Raw genomic sequence first — 16,516 nt, forward strand, 5'->3', positions numbered from 1 at the left:
ATGTATACAATCGAGGAGGGAAAATAACCACACAGGAAAACCCTGAATCTAGATTTAGGTGTGTGAATATTTTATATACACTTACCGGTATTAAGGTGCCAGCTGCAGCATTAGGTTATAGCTAAGAAGTAATGTGCTAAAAGAGAAAACTGTGCACACATCTGGCACACCCTGGAAGTTGGAAGAAAGGTCTCAACTTAAAGAGCCATGACAAAACCTGAAAACTGTCAGCCTTTACTCGAGGTGAAGCTCTATGGACAAGTCTGGTAACTTAAAACTAAAGAATGACCCATTCTTCATTCAGCCAGGTGCTAACCTGACATCACTGTATATTGCAGGTGGCGAATTAGAGTAGAACATGGCTTCAAATTTCTTGCACAGGTGTGCTATTTTAAGTACAGTAAGAGCTCTCTTGTGTACTGAAAAGATAAAAGCAAGGAGCTCAAAATAAAGAAGAGTCAGTAGAAATACAACAAACCTCCCTTTTGTATAAGTGTAAAAGCTGCAGTCATTTGTGGAGATCGATAGAGCTGTACTGCTGATGAGGGAGCAGATGTTACCGTTGGCCTAGTGTTTACGAGGCACTTCTTGGTAGAGGGGAAAGGCATTAACCCACCAGCAGGTAATCTTATTAGGAAAGCCACTATTGTCTCTTCTTGCCCTCCCTTAAAATTAATGAGCTATATATCCACCTTCCCCTCTCCTGACTGTTTCCTGTTGAAGGTTGGAAATCTAAAACATGTGATTTATAATGCCAGTTACACTACATTTGTAAAATAATTCATTTTTATTCTTATTGTTCAAAACAGCTCCAAACACTGGATGAAGGCAGTGTTATAAAACACACCTATAATGTTGAGGCTGAAGTTGCTGCTGCTGCAGACATGACCTGCTGCATTCTTGGCACAACAGTAGTACAGTCCATTGTCATCTGGACTGGCATTCTTGACAGTTAGTGTCCTCTCTTTGCTGTTAATCTGATGGCTCTTCTCAGTCAGCTTCACCCCATCCTTGAACCACTGGCATGTTGGTCTGTGAGGATTATAAAGAATATATTTATGTAAGAAATGAAAACATCACCATGTGATTGATGAAGACTTGAGGCTGTTACATGGTACACAAGACAGATTTTTTTTTCTCCTTGAGTTTGCGAAAAGAAGTTTATGTGGAACAAAACATCATGTCAGACTTTACTAGAAATACAAGAGCCAATTTTTTTCTCATTTTGTTTTTGTAGAAAAAAATAAATTTTGAGTATGTAATAGAATATAAGAACAGAAGAATTCTTGGGCATGAAAGTGGCCACTAAACAGGCTGTGTGTACAGTCCAGAATTTAAACCTTTACCCTGTGGACTAAAGTGAAGGAGGTAGGAGACTCACCGTGGGTGTCCATCAATCTGACAGTGTAATGTGACTGGTGCTGAACTCTCGATGCCCTCTTCTGAGTTAGGTTCCTTTAAAGTCACACTGCCACTTTCTAACCCTGTGGAAAGGAAAAAGGAAACAAGACAAAAGTAATAACAGAGGGAATAATTGAGATGACAGGAGGGAAAAATCATGATAAGTTTCTGTCCTGTTATATGCTGTGTGATGCTAAGTAATCCTAATAGGTGCAGCAAATGACGAAAGAATCACAAATAGTACAGTGACAGTGCTGTGACTCATGCTGACCTAGGAGCACATCTGTTGAATATAGTACAGTGCAAAAGAACTGCTGCACTTAAGGAAGGAGGCTGGATCATTTCATGGATTTTTTAATGGAAAACAACAGACAATAACTTAATAGATTTCCATGTAGATACCACTGGACCTCCAAAGGAAATACTATCACAAAAAACTGGTGAGAGGTGACTCCCATATGTAACACACTCATGGTGGTAATGTGTCAGATAAACTGGAGAGAAAGGAGCAAAACTGGTGCAGCACCACTTCAGAGTTGCGTTGCGTCACACACACACGCACACACACACACACACACACCTATTTCTTTTAATGAATTTGTGACCTAAATTTTTCAGGGAAGTTTCCATCTACATTTGCCGTATAATGCCATTACAGTATAGCATGCAGACATACTGAATCAAATAAGAGATACAAATTATAATGCACTGCAGACAAAGCTGACATTGATATTGGCTATATTTTTGTTGACGTTTAGTTTATACAGATCCATGTGTGAATATGTGTGTCTTTGATCGCTTCCTGTAAGGTATGATGTGAATTCATGCAGAGAACCATCCATACAGGCCATGGCAGAATAGATCATCTTTGCTTCTGTTTCACCTAAGTTTAGGTGCAGCTGTGGGGGCAATAGAGTAGAACCAGTCACAGTGAATCAACACAGGAAGCTAGCATCCAATCAGGGGTTGATGGGAGACCTGTCCCCACAGTAACATAATTTCCATTGTGTTGGCTTCCTCCTAGCACAGATGCTCTTACAGCAGTGAGCATTCTTTCCATATGTGCGTTCGTCGTTTGTGTATGCATGTAGCATTGAAACATGAAAATATTAATGATACTGCACTGCTAAGGATGCATGTGTATCCCTGACTGCCATGACGCTAATTGTCCGTGTCGATTTCAAACACATTTCAGTAACCGTCTTACTGAGACGGAAGACGGGAATGGCGAAGATGAAGCAGACACCAACAGTAAGAGTGTGATGCCACAAAAACCTGTTATTAGTTCATCCATACCTAACAGTGCAGAAAAATCCCGAAGAGGAAATTATTATTACTATTATTACTAGAGAGTAATAAAATGTTTGTAAAATCTCCATGATGATAATGTTTATGTTTTAATATGTATGGAGAAACAGATATGTTTCAACCTGCCATCCACACCAGACCAGACACATTTGTATACCTGCCTATTTCATATTAAAATAAAATCATATTGCCTTGTCCTAGAAAAAGCCCTTTCACAAGCCATTATGCCTTTATGAAATATTTTACATTCCCGTGGTATGGATCTGTTGAAAAAGGAAGAAACAACCCGACATGTGAGTGGCAAAATACAAGGACAAATGTATACTATACAACTGTATACTATATAACAGTAAAATGGATCAGACATGCTATTTGCCCTCTGCAAACAATGAGCACACTCACACAGCCATGTGACTGTTTAAACCGTCCAGTAGTCTTAATCTATTTGATCCTGAAGCATGTTGATGCCAATTTGTGGAGTCATGTCATTTCCAAATCAGCCTGGAATTTTCTCTTAGAGCTTCTCAAGCTGTCCACTCGCCCAAACAGAAGGCACTCTTTTATAAACTATGAGTGGAAAATACCTCCATGCAAGCCCTTTCAGAATGCATAACTAAGTGTCGGGGCAGGCCTTGCAGCTTACAGCATAATTAGAGGCATATAATTATTATGTTGATGGCAGACCAGGAAGCTCCATCAACACAGGATGGGAAAAGATTTGGGAAAAGACTGCATGTAAGATTTTATCAGTTGCAACTGACAGAGGTTAACGGGCCAGAATGCAAACAGCAGCAAGACGTTGCTCCTGAAGAAGTAGGATAATAAAATGGGGGTGGTGAGAGTTGTCTGAAAATACAGAAAGGTCAATAGAGGGGGGGGGGGGGGGGGACTAAAAGGCAGAAACGGTCTTATAAAGCCCAGAAGCTGAATTCTGACAAAAGACACAAAAAATACCAATACACTGTGTGTGTGTGTGTGTGTGTGTGTGTGTGGGGGGGGGGGGGTAGTTTGTGCATGTGCTTGCATGTGTGGTTTACACACAGTCTTTCCTGGCCACATTGTGTGTTCCCACCAAGTAAATATAGAGCTTTCTGCAATGGAAAGTGAAAAATTCTTTACACACATTTGTCACAATATATACCACTAAGGAGATACCAATGACACTGTGTTCTAAAGGCAGAGAAAGTGCAAGAAAAGTACATGATGATTTTACTAAGTACTTTTAAAATTGCATTATTTTACTCAAACTGTAGAAATTCCACTTAGCAAATAGTCATGACTTCATTGCATCCTGTTTGATTAATTGTGTTGATTATAAAAACAGAAATCATAAGTAAAATAAATTCATTTTTTTAACACTGCTAAAAAGAAAAAACAACATGGAGAAAAAAAATCAGTAAAATAAGTATTAAAAAGGAGGAGTACAAAAATAGGTTGCAAAAGGCTGGAGCTCTACTAGTGTAGAGAAAATATATTATTCTTAAATGCTTCTGTAAAAGACTGTCACACTATACCTTGTTACTCTTGTCACCAAGAGTGACCATCACACTACAATGCTTGAGCCTGAAGCTGCTATTGGACATGTCGCAACGCAGGCCCAGTGAACATGCAGGACAAAAGAATGAAGTGGGCTGAAACCATTATTAGAGAAAACACAGGGGGAATAATTACTCTGAATAACTCAACTGGCTGCATTAGCCAACCCACAAATACAACAAAGATAAATCGCCTATCTTTGTAGAAAAGGAAAGGGGAGGGAGGTGCATTCAAGACATGTCCATGAGTCCATGTACAATACATCTCATATGGAAGTACCCAATGTCTAAACCACCTCCCACATAACCCATATTTACTACGATGCACGCAAACTGGCATACACATGAGTGCGTGGGGTTAATGCCAGAGGGATGTCTTTACTTTAAAGCTGCATGTAGCTTCATCACCTATTATATGCATGTCGAAGAAACACATCTGTCAAAACATGGTCAGATCCTCAAAATGATCAAGAATTGGATGGCCATAATGGATGAAATAACCGACAGACAAATGTGCTCATATACACAAACAGACGGAGTGTACAGCTGTGGTGATAGAAAACCAAACACTGTAATGGCTTTTTCCTCGTGTTCATTTAAAAAGTACATGCTAATTACAAGCTGCAGCTAAGGAAATAACAGGCATTTTGAAGTTTTAATGAATCTGAACATGTTGGTACTTTACTGAATCAGCAGGAGCCTTTGCTTAGATAACAGTGATTAACTGTGATAGTGATTGGGATTATCCATGACAACCCTTGTAATGAATTAAATTATCTTTTCTCCAACAGCAAGATTACTCCATTTCACATTGATAGAAAAACCTAGCAGATGACAAAGTTTATTAGGAATTCTTTAAACAAATTATTTCTAACTAATCTTTTCCTCTCTTTTCCTGGTGTGGGACTGTCTGCATTAAATTACCAACATACTACATCACATTTAAGTGCAACACATAAAAATTGTTCCTCCTCAGATTACAGTTTGTAAAAGTGATGCATATTGATGCTTTTAACATAATAGGCCACAAATATTCACTGTTAGTGACATGTCATACAGCAGGGGATAAATCTTCCTTTCATTCTCTCCTATGTTGCCCAGATTGCTACATGGAGGTTTTGGCCGCTTATCCGTTCTTGCAATCAGCTTCAGATAAATTTATATCTCTTTAGAGATGTTCAAAGCACCATGTACCCCAAATGGAGCCATTTTTCAATCTGCTCTTGTGTTTACCCACATTAGTAGAGCCTTGTCTCTGATAAAAAAAATGTTTAGTTTCCCTAAGCATTTTTTTAACAAATGTCCCCAGCATAAAACAGAAAAACCAAAAATACTGTAACAACAGGAACCACACAAATCTATCTATAAATAATTATGTAGCCCAAAAAGTCTTTTGATACCATGAGTGGGTGGGGAAGAATCTGAACAATGGAAATAAACTAAGAAAATACATGTTTGGTGAGGCATAAATCAGTGAGGAGGTGGAGCAACAAGGTGGAAACATTCCTTTGGCTACCTGTCATTTTATACGGACACTTTGTTTTTCTTTTTTGATGAAGAAACCGGATTTACACTGTTGTTGCCATTAGGAAATCCTATAAACCGGCAATTTTCCCTCGGCAGGGTTCTTTTTAACAATGGGGTGGCTTGAATGTAAATTGAAATCATGGCTTGAACTCAAATACTCACACTTGATATTGAAGGAGGCATTAGTGGACTGGCGTATTTCTCCCGTTACTGGGTTTTGTGCGACGCACTCAAAGCTGCCTGCATCCAGCTGCCGATCCACAGCCATAAACTTGAGGTTGCTGCCCTCCTGAAAGCGCCTGTCGCTGTTTTCCAGGCGCTGGCCATTGTGTAGCCACCTGTAACTGATGTTGGTTGGATTGCTGACCTCACACCGTAACATGGCACTGCGGCCGTGCAAAGCATCCTGAGATTTCGGCTCCTTGGTAAACTGGATGGCGAGAGTCTGACCAAACAAAACTGGAGAAAGAAAGAGCAAATGCTGTAAACATTTTACTGCTTTTTCCATTCATTAAATGTATTCCAAAGTGACCACTTCTCTTTTCAAAGGAATGTGATATTTAGACTAAACTGGGTAGCTTTGAATTATTCTGTTGTAACTTTATTCCACCACAGGCAGAGAAAACACTTATTTTCTGTTAGCGAACCTACAAAGACAGAGGGGTGATGTGCCTCCCACCTAGTGGGAGACATATCTCTATAACTACTGTATGTATTGCACACACATCCTTGAGCTCACTCATATACAAAGCTTTAATTTATCCCTCATGATGCTACAAGCTGAATTCGTGTCAGATAATTTTTTATGCTGTACTTACCATATGACATCTGGGAGAAATGGCAAGAAACTAACTTGAAGGAAAACTTTACTAACACTGATATGTTACAAGTCAAATAATTAGACATAAATTAAATCAAAACAATAACTTTTTGTAATAAAATTAATGGTTTTAAAAAAAAAATTATATTTTACAAAAATGTAAAAGGTAACAAATTACATTTCAAAATTATCATTTAGATCAATGTGTCTTCACAAGAATCAAAAATATTCTGCACACCACAATGTTATCATGCTAGATGTCAGCTTTTGTTTTCTTAAGGACCAGTTCACCTCAAGATTTGACTGAGTATGAGTACATTACACAAAATGATGTAGGTGGGTGGGTGGGTGTGTTTGTGTGTGTGTGTGTGTGTGGTTGCACGGTACTGGAGCCAAATGTAAAGTGGAATTTGAAGATGAAGATTGTGGCTGCCCTAAAATAGTTGCACAATTGCATCTTTTTGGTTACAATTTTGCTTAACTAATAACTAATTAAAGAAACATAGATAATTCACTTCAATAAAATATGTGGATATTTGTCTGTTCAAGGACACAGCAAAACAAAATTACGTTTTTCTACAGTGGGATTGCAGATATCTCCACTAATGCAAAGTGGAGAATTACGATAAATATAACAATATTACATCAATATTTTTTTAATCAATATTTGTTTAGAAAACTAATAAGTTACATTATCCAACACTAAGATGGAAGTACCGGTACATTTCACAAATACAAAGAAATCAACTTGTAGACAAAGATTTATTGAAGCGTAGTATTGAAGTAATTCATTTCCTCTGACATGAGCTTGACTACAAAAGACTTAATGTGTTCCATGTCTGTAAACCCTAGATGTAATGCAGCAGATGGGCTGGAATCATTACACTAGCAAAATCAAAAATGCTCACACATAAGTGCACTGCCTCCACATAAGCTTTCAGCTGGGGTGCAAGTTTTCATGACAACCATCCCACTGAGCGTACAACCTGTACTAGTTGTTTACATCCTGTATGGATTTGGGTGAGTTTATATAATGAATGGTTTATTGGAAAAGCCTGAGCAGAGAAAACAGAAACAGTTGTTTTTATGCTTGCTGCAAGATGACAGATGAGAGGAGCTGGGTAAAGAAAGGCACAACTTGTTACATCTTAGGAACTCCACCAAGTAAACTGTACTGTTCAAACAAGGAACAACACTTGACCTACATCTTTAAAACATGCCGCAACACAGCCTCTGAGACACATCCTGCACAAAATCATATATCTAAAACCACTAATGCCCTCCAGACCACCTCTATCACAATGACTGCAATTTACTTCTAAAATGTGCTAAATGTGCGGATTAAGTTCTGTTTTGACAGCATCCAACAAAGGCTAAAGGAGAGGAAATGTTTGGGTATGTAATGAGTGACATGTCAGAGAGATAAGATGGGTAAATATCCAATCTCCCACCAAAGGCTCTTCAAAGTGAGAGTGGTTATAATGGAGATTTAGAGATAAGGGAGAAACAAATGGCAAGAACAAAGGTGTTCTGCAGGTCTCAGCCTCAGAGACGTTCTGAAGGCCTCAGAAAAAGGCACTGTGACATTTTTTTTCTATAGTATTACCGAGATTGAATGTCTTCATGTCACTGAAACGGTCCCTTCACCTCATTTCCCACCACAGTCATGACTGCATATAAACTGACTGTAGAACTAATTCCTGTGGCTTAAGTAGTGACTGGTTCACCTTTTTAGGTTTGTTTAATGAGACTGGTCAGACTAGTTTTGTAGTTGATAGATATTTGGTTTCAGTGACAAAAAAAACAATGCTGATATTACAGATAAGAATTTGGTTGTCAGTTTGGGCTATTAATATTCAATTTATTTACAATACCGCAGAGTTCAAACTGAAGGCTATCAGTCACGCAGTTGAACACGGAAATAGAGCAGCGGCAAGACAATTTAACGTGAACGAATCAATGGTGCGGAAGTGGAGGAAGCACCAAGACGACCTGCGCCAGGTATAGACTCAACGGAGCTTCCGAGGAAACAAAGCAAGAAGTGGATTAACAAAGGAACTCCAGCCGCTAAATATTGGTGTCAACGGGGCATTCAAAACTAGACTGCGAACTGCGTGGGAGCGGTGGATGACGAACGGCGAACACACGTTCACCAAGACGGGGAGACGGCGCCGAGCGTCATACGTCACTATCTGCCAGTGGGTCGTAAATGCCTGGGCATCGACCATGGTCCGAGCTTTCAGGAAGGCAGGGATTGTCACTGAAATGCCAGACAACACCAGCGACACCGACCCTGATGACGACTTTGACGAGACGGAGCCGGCCATGTTGGACGCCGTATTCGCACAACTGTTCAATTCGGACACCAAAGAAGAAGAATTCGAGGGATTCCTGGATGAGGAATGAACTGATAAAGTGATCTTTACGTGTTTCTTTTGTGTGTTTACAACTTAACAAGGCTGGTCATACTGTGAATATGGAAATTACCGTTTGAACAACGTTGTTATATTGCTATTGCTATCGCTTTGCATTACTTCGAGAGTTCGAGTTACCGTATATTGTTTGCACTAACGTTTGATTTACCGCAACAGTACTACGTGATAAAAACGTTGCACTAAATCGAAGATTTATTAAACTCCACTATCCACTTGTGATAAAAATGTTGCACTGCCTGTTATAACTCGCTGTTATTAAACGAACTGTGTTACGCGAAAACACTACGTCACTCGGGAAAAATAATAAAACAGCTGTTTATTCGTTTTGGGAGTGAATAGAGTTGTGAGAACGACGGTTTGTATTCTATTAATAAAGTTTGACTGACTTATCTGGCTGTTTTATTGACATTCCTTTTAGCGCAGCTCGATCTAGTGAACGCGTCATGAAACCACAGGCACTACGCAGTTTCTATGCTATGCGCCTTATAGCACGGTGCGCCCTGTGTATGAAAATATTTCTAAAATAGGCTGTTAATTGAAGGTGCGCCCTATAATACGGCGCGCCTTATGGTTGTGAAAATACGGTAATCATTACAATAAATTGACATATATTCATTGAACAAAAATAACCCTGCCACAGTAAAAAAAAAAAAATAAAAAATACTGCAGCTGCTATAAAATAATAGTTTTGCTCCTTCAAAATAGGATTTCTGTGCTGAAAGCAAGGTATGTGAGAAAGACAGATGAGGCAGAATGGAGGTTAAAGACAAAGGGGAGAAACTGCTGAGGGGGTTAAATCCGTACACAGAGAGTCTTTCCTTCAGCACACCCAATTAATGGCTGCTAGACTGTCAAGGCTGTCAGGTGGAACTTGTCTTAAAATCAGTCTGACAGCCAGAAGCAGCAATAATGGGCTCATCAGGAGTCCACACCTTCCTTTCTGCATTCTATTCTGTGTCTGCTGATTAGATAGCAGAGTTAGTTCAAGTCTGACTAAAATATATCACTGTAATGAGGACTGGAAGAGCTTAAAATGCAGAGGACTCCGGTGTGGGTCACTTAACATAGAGTCTGTGTGCAGACCAATAACAATTGAATTAATATTTAGTTAAAAACACTGAGATAATAAAAACCAAATGCAAGGTTTCAATATGCAGATAAAGAGGGAGCAATGTATAGATTTTTTTTTTTTTACAAAAATACTTAAGACCTTCAAATATTATTAGACAATCAGTGTCAATAAAGTCCTTATATTGGTGCTGGGATTAGCTGTCTCAAAGACATTACACGCAAAAATGTTATCTGTGCAGACTGATGGCACTGAGGGTGACATGGGACCAAGCACAGGCCAAAGCTGAGATGCACAGACAGCGTCATCCACAACTCCACTTAGCACCTGATGTCCTGCTGCGTGAGCTCAAATGGCCTGTAAACTACGTGGGGGGCTTGCTGTCGGCTCAGTGGACCGTGTCAAAAGGAGACAGGTGTTCTGAAATATTTCAGAGTGAGTGGTAAGTGGCGCGAGCTGACTCGGTGGTGACAGGTGTGCACATGGCTGACATGGGGTGAGGCATCAGTCTGAGATCTCAAAATGGCTGCTATTAGACGTGCATGCAGTTCCATGAATTTAGCATTAAACCCAGGCAGAGAACTATCAACCTTGTCATCATTAGAAGACAAAATTTACGAAACACCATGTTTTCAATCCTGCCTTTTCTCTCAACTCCCTAAACTATCCATCCATCCATCCATTCTCTACCGCTTATCCGGGGTCGGGTCGCGGGGGCAGCAGCCTAAGGAGAGAAGCCCAGACTTCCCTCTCCCCAGCTACCTCCTCCAGCTCATCCGGAGGGATCCCCAGGCGTTCCCAGGCCAGCCGAGAGACATAGTCTCTCCAACGTGTCCTGGGTCTCCCCGGGGGTCTCCTACCGGAGGGACATGCCCTGAACACCTCACCAGGGAGGCGTCCAGGGGGCATCCTGACTAGATGCCCAAGCCACCCCATCTGGCTCCTCTCAACGCGGAGGAGCAGCGACTCTACTCCGAGCTCCTCCCGGATGGCAGAGCTTCTCACCCTATCTCTAAGGGAGAGCCCAGCCACCCTACGGAGGAAGCTCATTTCAGCCGCTTGTACCCGTGATCTTGTTCTTTCGGTCATTACCCAAAGCTCATGACCATAGGTGAGGGTAGGAACGAAGATCGACCGGTAAATCTCTTCACCACAACGGACCGGTGCAGAGTCCGCATTACTGTGGACGCCGCACCGATCCGCCTGTCGATCTCCCGCTCCATTCTTCCCTCACTCGTGAACAAGACCCCGAGGTACTTAAACTCCTCCACTTGGGGCAGGATCTCCTCCTTTACCCGGAGAAGGCACTCCACCTTTTTCCGGTTGAGAACCATGGCCTCGGATTTGGAGGTGCTGATTCTCATCCCAGCCGCTTCACATGCGGCGGCGAACCGATCCAGTGATAGTTGGAGGTCACGGGCCGATGAAGCCAACAGGACCACATCATCCGCAAAAAGCAGAGACGCGATCCTGAGGTCACCAAACCAGATCCCCTCAACACCATGACTGCACCTAGAAATTCTGTCCATAAAAATTATGAACAGAATCGGTGACAAAGGGCAGCCCTGGCGGAGGCCAACCCTCACCGGAAACGAGTTCGACTTACTGCCAGCAATTCGGACCAAACTCTGGCACCGATCGTACAGGGAGCGGACAGCCCGTATCAGCGGGCCCGACACCCCATACTCTCGGAGGACCCCCCACAGGACCCCCCGAGGGACACGGTCGAATGCCTTCTCCAAGTCCACAAAACACATGTGGACTGGTTGGGCAAACTCCCATGCACCCTCGAAGACCCTGCGGAGGGTGTAGAGCTGGTCCACTGTTCCACGCCCAGGACGAAAACCACATTGCTCCTCCTGAATCCGAGGTTCGACTATCCGGCGGACCCTCCTCTCCAGTACCCCTGAATAGACCTTACCAGGGAGGCTGAGGAGTGTGATCCCCCTATAGTTGGAACACACCCTCCGGTCCCCCTTCTTAAAAAGAGGGACTACCACCCCGGTCTGCCCCCGATGTCCACGCGATGTTGCAGAGTCGAGTCAACCACGACAGCCCTACAACATCCAGAGCCTTAAGGGACTCTGGGCGGATCTCATCCACCCCCGGGGCCTTGCCACCGAGGAGTTTTTTAACTACCTCGGCAACTTCAGCCCCGGAGATACGAGAGCCCATCTCCAGGTCCCCAGGCCCTACTTCCTCACTGGAAGGCGTGTTGGTGGGATTGAGGAGGTCCTCGAAGTATTCCTTCCACCGATCCACAACATCCCGAGTTGAGGTCAGCAGCACACCATCACCACTATACACAGTGTTGACAGTGCACTGCTTCCCACTCCTCAGACGCCGGATGGTGGTCCAGAACCTTTTCGAGGCCGTCCGAAAGTCGTTCTCCATGGCCTCACCGAACTCTTCCCATGCCCGAGTCTTTGCCTCGGCAACCGCTGTAGCTGCACTCCGCTTGGCACGCCGGTACCCATCTGCTGCCTCAGGAGTCCCACAGGCCAGTAAGGCCCGATACGACTCCTTCTTCAGCTTGACGGCATCCCTCACCGCTGGTGTCCACCAGCGGGTTCGGGCATTGCCGCCATGACAGGCACCAACCACCTTGCGGCCACAGCACCGGTCAGCTGCCTCAACAATGGAGGCACGGAACACGGTCCACTCGGACTCAATGTCCCCCGCCTCCCCCGGGACATGGTCAAAGCTCTCCCGGAGGCGTGAGTTGAAGCTCCTTCTGACAGGGGACTCTGCCAGGCGTTCCCAGCAGACCCTCACAACACGTTTGGGCCTGCCAGGTCTGTCCGGCATCCTTCCCCACCATCGGAGCCAACTCACCACCAGGTGGTGATCAGTTGACAGCTCCGCCCCTCTCTTCACCCGAGTGTCCAGAACATGCGGCCGCAAATCCGATGACACAACCACAAAGTCGATCATCGATCTGCGGCCTAAGGCGTCCTGGTGCCAAGTGCACATGTGGACGCCTTTATGTCTGAACAAGGTGTTCGTTATGGACAATCTGAGACGAGCACAGAAGTCCAATAACAAAACACCACTCGGGTTCAGATCAGGGGGGCCGTTCTTCCCAATCACACCTCTCCAGGTCACACTGTCATTGCCAACGTGAGCATTGAAGTCACCCAGGAGGACGAGGGAGCCCCCAGAAGGGGCACTCTCCAGCACTCCCTCTAAGGACTCCAAAAAGGGTGGATACGCTGAACTGCTGTTTGGACCATAGGCACAAACAACAGTCAGGATCCGTCCCCCCACCCGAAGGCGAAGGGAGGCTACCCTCTCATCCACCGGGGTAAACTCCAATACACAGGCACTGAGCTGGGGAGCAACCAGAATTGCCACCCCTGCTCGTCGCCTCTCACCATCGGCAACTCCAGAGTGGTAGTGGTAGTCCAACCCCTCTCAAGAAGACTGGTTCCAGAGCCCTTGCCGTGCGTCGAGGCGAGGCCAACTATATCTAGTCGGAACTTCTCAACCTCGCGCACCAACTCAGGCTCCTTTCCCACCAGAGAGGTGACATTCCATGTCCCTAGAGCCAGTTTGTGCAGCCGGGAATCAGACCGCCAAGGTCCCTGCCTCCGGCTGCTACCCAAAACACAATGCACCCGACCCCCTTGGCCCCTCCTGCAGGTGGTGAGCCCACGGGAAAGGGGTCCCTAGTTTAGGGGTCCCTAAACTAATTGATTATAAAATAAATTCTTCAGAAAAGAGCCAATTTGTCACAAATACATTAAGTGATAAACTGCAACCTGAAAAGAGTACCAAAAGGAAATGACACAACGATAAAAGAGTTGCTATGATTTAATCAATTATTAATAGCTGGCATTAGAGGAAGAACTTCATTGTTCTTAGCTGACAATCAGGATGTCGGAGAGGAGTTTACACGATGGCATACTGGAAAAACATGGCATTATTCATTATGTAAAAGATGAACTGAAAATGAACACAGATGCAGATCTGAGTCTTCCTCCTTCCTCCACACACGCACACGCACACACACAATGTGTGTCAGCAATAGTTTGACATGACCTGCACAAAGAAACCGGTAGTTCATGCAGCCAAAGATGCAGGCCAAATAAGTAGGTCAGGCGGCTGTATTTAACTTGACAGCTGAGATTTAAACAGGAGAGTCAGGTACAATGTCTCCATTGTAACAGGAGTGACAGCTTGCTACACAGAATTCGACCTCATTCAACTTCTTCCGGAATTTATCATTTTGGTTCCAACAAAAATGTTCCCAATCATTGACTTTTGCGTCAAAGATACTAAAGGCTTTTAATTAGTGAATGTGTAACCTTTAAAAAACACTTCTAAGAATAAAAAATGATTTATGAATGGCTACAATGTTTCACTTTCAGGAGCACTAAAGCAGGGAAACCTAGTATGGGTTGCACAGAAATAAAAAGTCTAAGAGTCAGAGTTTGAAGCTTTCCTGATATCTTGGCTATTCTTCAACTGTAGATGCCTTTTTGAAAAACCATACATGGGCATCACTGTCATAAAAAGCATAGTTGCCATAACTGAAATTGTAGCACATGTCGAGCAGAGGTCTGTCTCTAAGGATAACACAAGCCCACAGATAGCTCTTTCAAAAAATCTATGTCAAAAATCATCTTTCTGATGATAAGTACATTTTAACCCAAACATTAAACATTACGACTGCTTGCTTTTTTCAGCATATGCATTTTAAAGATGTACTGGGGTACATTACTCCCACCACTCTGGCCGTCTACCCCTTTAAAGCTGAAAATAAAAATATCTGAGCAGAGTTATCACCCACTCATAAAGAGTAGGCTGCTGAAACACCAGCAGCCTAATGTATCTGTGAAATCAGACACAAAGATAGAGTATTATACAAAAACCAAAAGAACAAACAAGCTGAAGAAAGAAGATAATATATTTGAAAAACCCCAAAATTTTAATTAAGTTATGTGGCTGCCATTAGTTCAGAGTACCCGCCCTTTTTGGAGGACCTAGGATGGACGCTGGATAGTGTCCTGACTGGGGACTCCATCGTTCTGCTGGGAGACTTCAACGCTCACGTGGGTAACAAAAGTGTGACCTGGAAAGGCGTGATTGGGAGGAATGGTCTGCTCGATCAGAACCAGGGTGGTGTGCAGTTGTTGGACATCTGTGCTAGTCGCAGTTTGGCCATAACTAACACCGTGTTTGGGCATAAGATTGTTCATCGGTGCTCTTGGCACCATGACGGCCTGGGCCATAGGTCAAGGATTGACTTCATAGTCGTGTCAGCTGATCTGCGGCCATATGTTTTGGACACCCGGGTGAAGATAGGAGCAGAGCTGTCAACAAGTTGGATCAGGTAGGGATCTGTCAGGCTGGTCTTCAACTCCCACCTGTGACAGAGCTTTGATCACATTCCGGTGGTGGTAGGGGACATTGAATGGGCCATGTTCCGCTCCGCCATTGTTGAGGTGGCTGTCACGAGTTGCGGCTGCAAGGCCGCTGGTGTTGGTCGTGGCGGTAATCCCCATACCCGATGGTGGACACCAGAGGTAAGGGGAGCCATTAGGCTGAAGAAAGAGGCCTACAGGTCATGGCTGGTCTGTGGGTCTCCGGAAGCAGCTGACCGGTACAGGTTGGCTAAGCGGGCTGCGGCCGAGACAGTCACGGAGGCAAAAACTCGGGCGTGGGAGGAGTTCGGTGAGGCTATGGAGGAAGACTTTCGGTTGGCACCAAGAAGATTCTGCCAAACTGTCCGGCACCTTCGGGGTGGCAACTTGCTTACACCGTGCTAGGTGTGCGTGGGGAGCTGCTGACGTCTTCTGGTTCAGGTTCTTTATTTCCACACGGGGAAATTTACAGCACAACAACAGCAAGACAATTATCCAGCGGTGGAAGGAATACTTCCGGGAGCTCCTCAATCCTACCAACACATATCCACAAGGAGGAACAGAGTCGGGAGACCAGGAGGTGGACCGTCCAATTTCCGGAGCGGAAGTTGCCGAGGTAGTGAAACAGCTGCCTGGCGGCGGAGCTCCGGGAGCGGATAAGATCCGCCCAAGTTATCTTAAGGCTCTGGATGTTGTTTGGCTGTCCTGGTTGACAACATTACGTGGACATCGGGGGCAGTGCCCCTAGATTGGCAGACCGGGGTGGTGGTCCCTTTTAAGAGTGGGGACCAGAGGGTGTGTTCAATGTGGGTTTCGCCCCGGTATTGGAACCACAGATCAGCCGGGGAGTGGAGGGTGTCGAGTTCGGTGGGCGGAAGATCTCGTCGCTGCTTTTTGCGGATAATGTGGTTCTTCTGGCACCATCGAGCAAGGACCTCTAACACATGCTGGGGCGGTTCGCGACCGAGTGTGAAGCGGTAGGGATGCGGATCAGCACCTCCAAGTCAGAGGCCATGGTCCATGCTCAGAAAAAGGTAGAGTGCCTTCTCCGGGTT

General features: G+C 44.2%; 1 protein-coding gene across 2 annotated transcripts in view; it reads right to left on the bottom strand.

The window, feature by feature from the left end:
• Window positions 1–16,516, bottom strand: part of ptk7b (protein tyrosine kinase 7b) — a 50,799-nt gene that overhangs the window by 11,818 nt on the left and 22,465 nt on the right. For both annotated transcript variants that reach the window (XM_003963692.3, XM_029834638.1), the window contains 3 exons: window positions 5,934–6,230; window positions 1,382–1,484; window positions 848–1,032 (listed from right to left, as the gene is read on the bottom strand). In XM_003963692.3, the coding sequence (XP_003963741.3) occupies window positions 848–1,032; window positions 1,382–1,484; window positions 5,934–6,230 (585 nt within the window). The remainder of the gene's footprint in view (window positions 1–847; window positions 1,033–1,381; window positions 1,485–5,933; window positions 6,231–16,516) is intronic.

Source organism: Takifugu rubripes, chromosome 4 (assembly GCF_901000725.2).
Source record: "Takifugu rubripes chromosome 4, fTakRub1.2, whole genome shotgun sequence".
Lineage (NCBI taxonomy): Eukaryota > Metazoa > Chordata > Actinopteri > Tetraodontiformes > Tetraodontidae > Takifugu > Takifugu rubripes.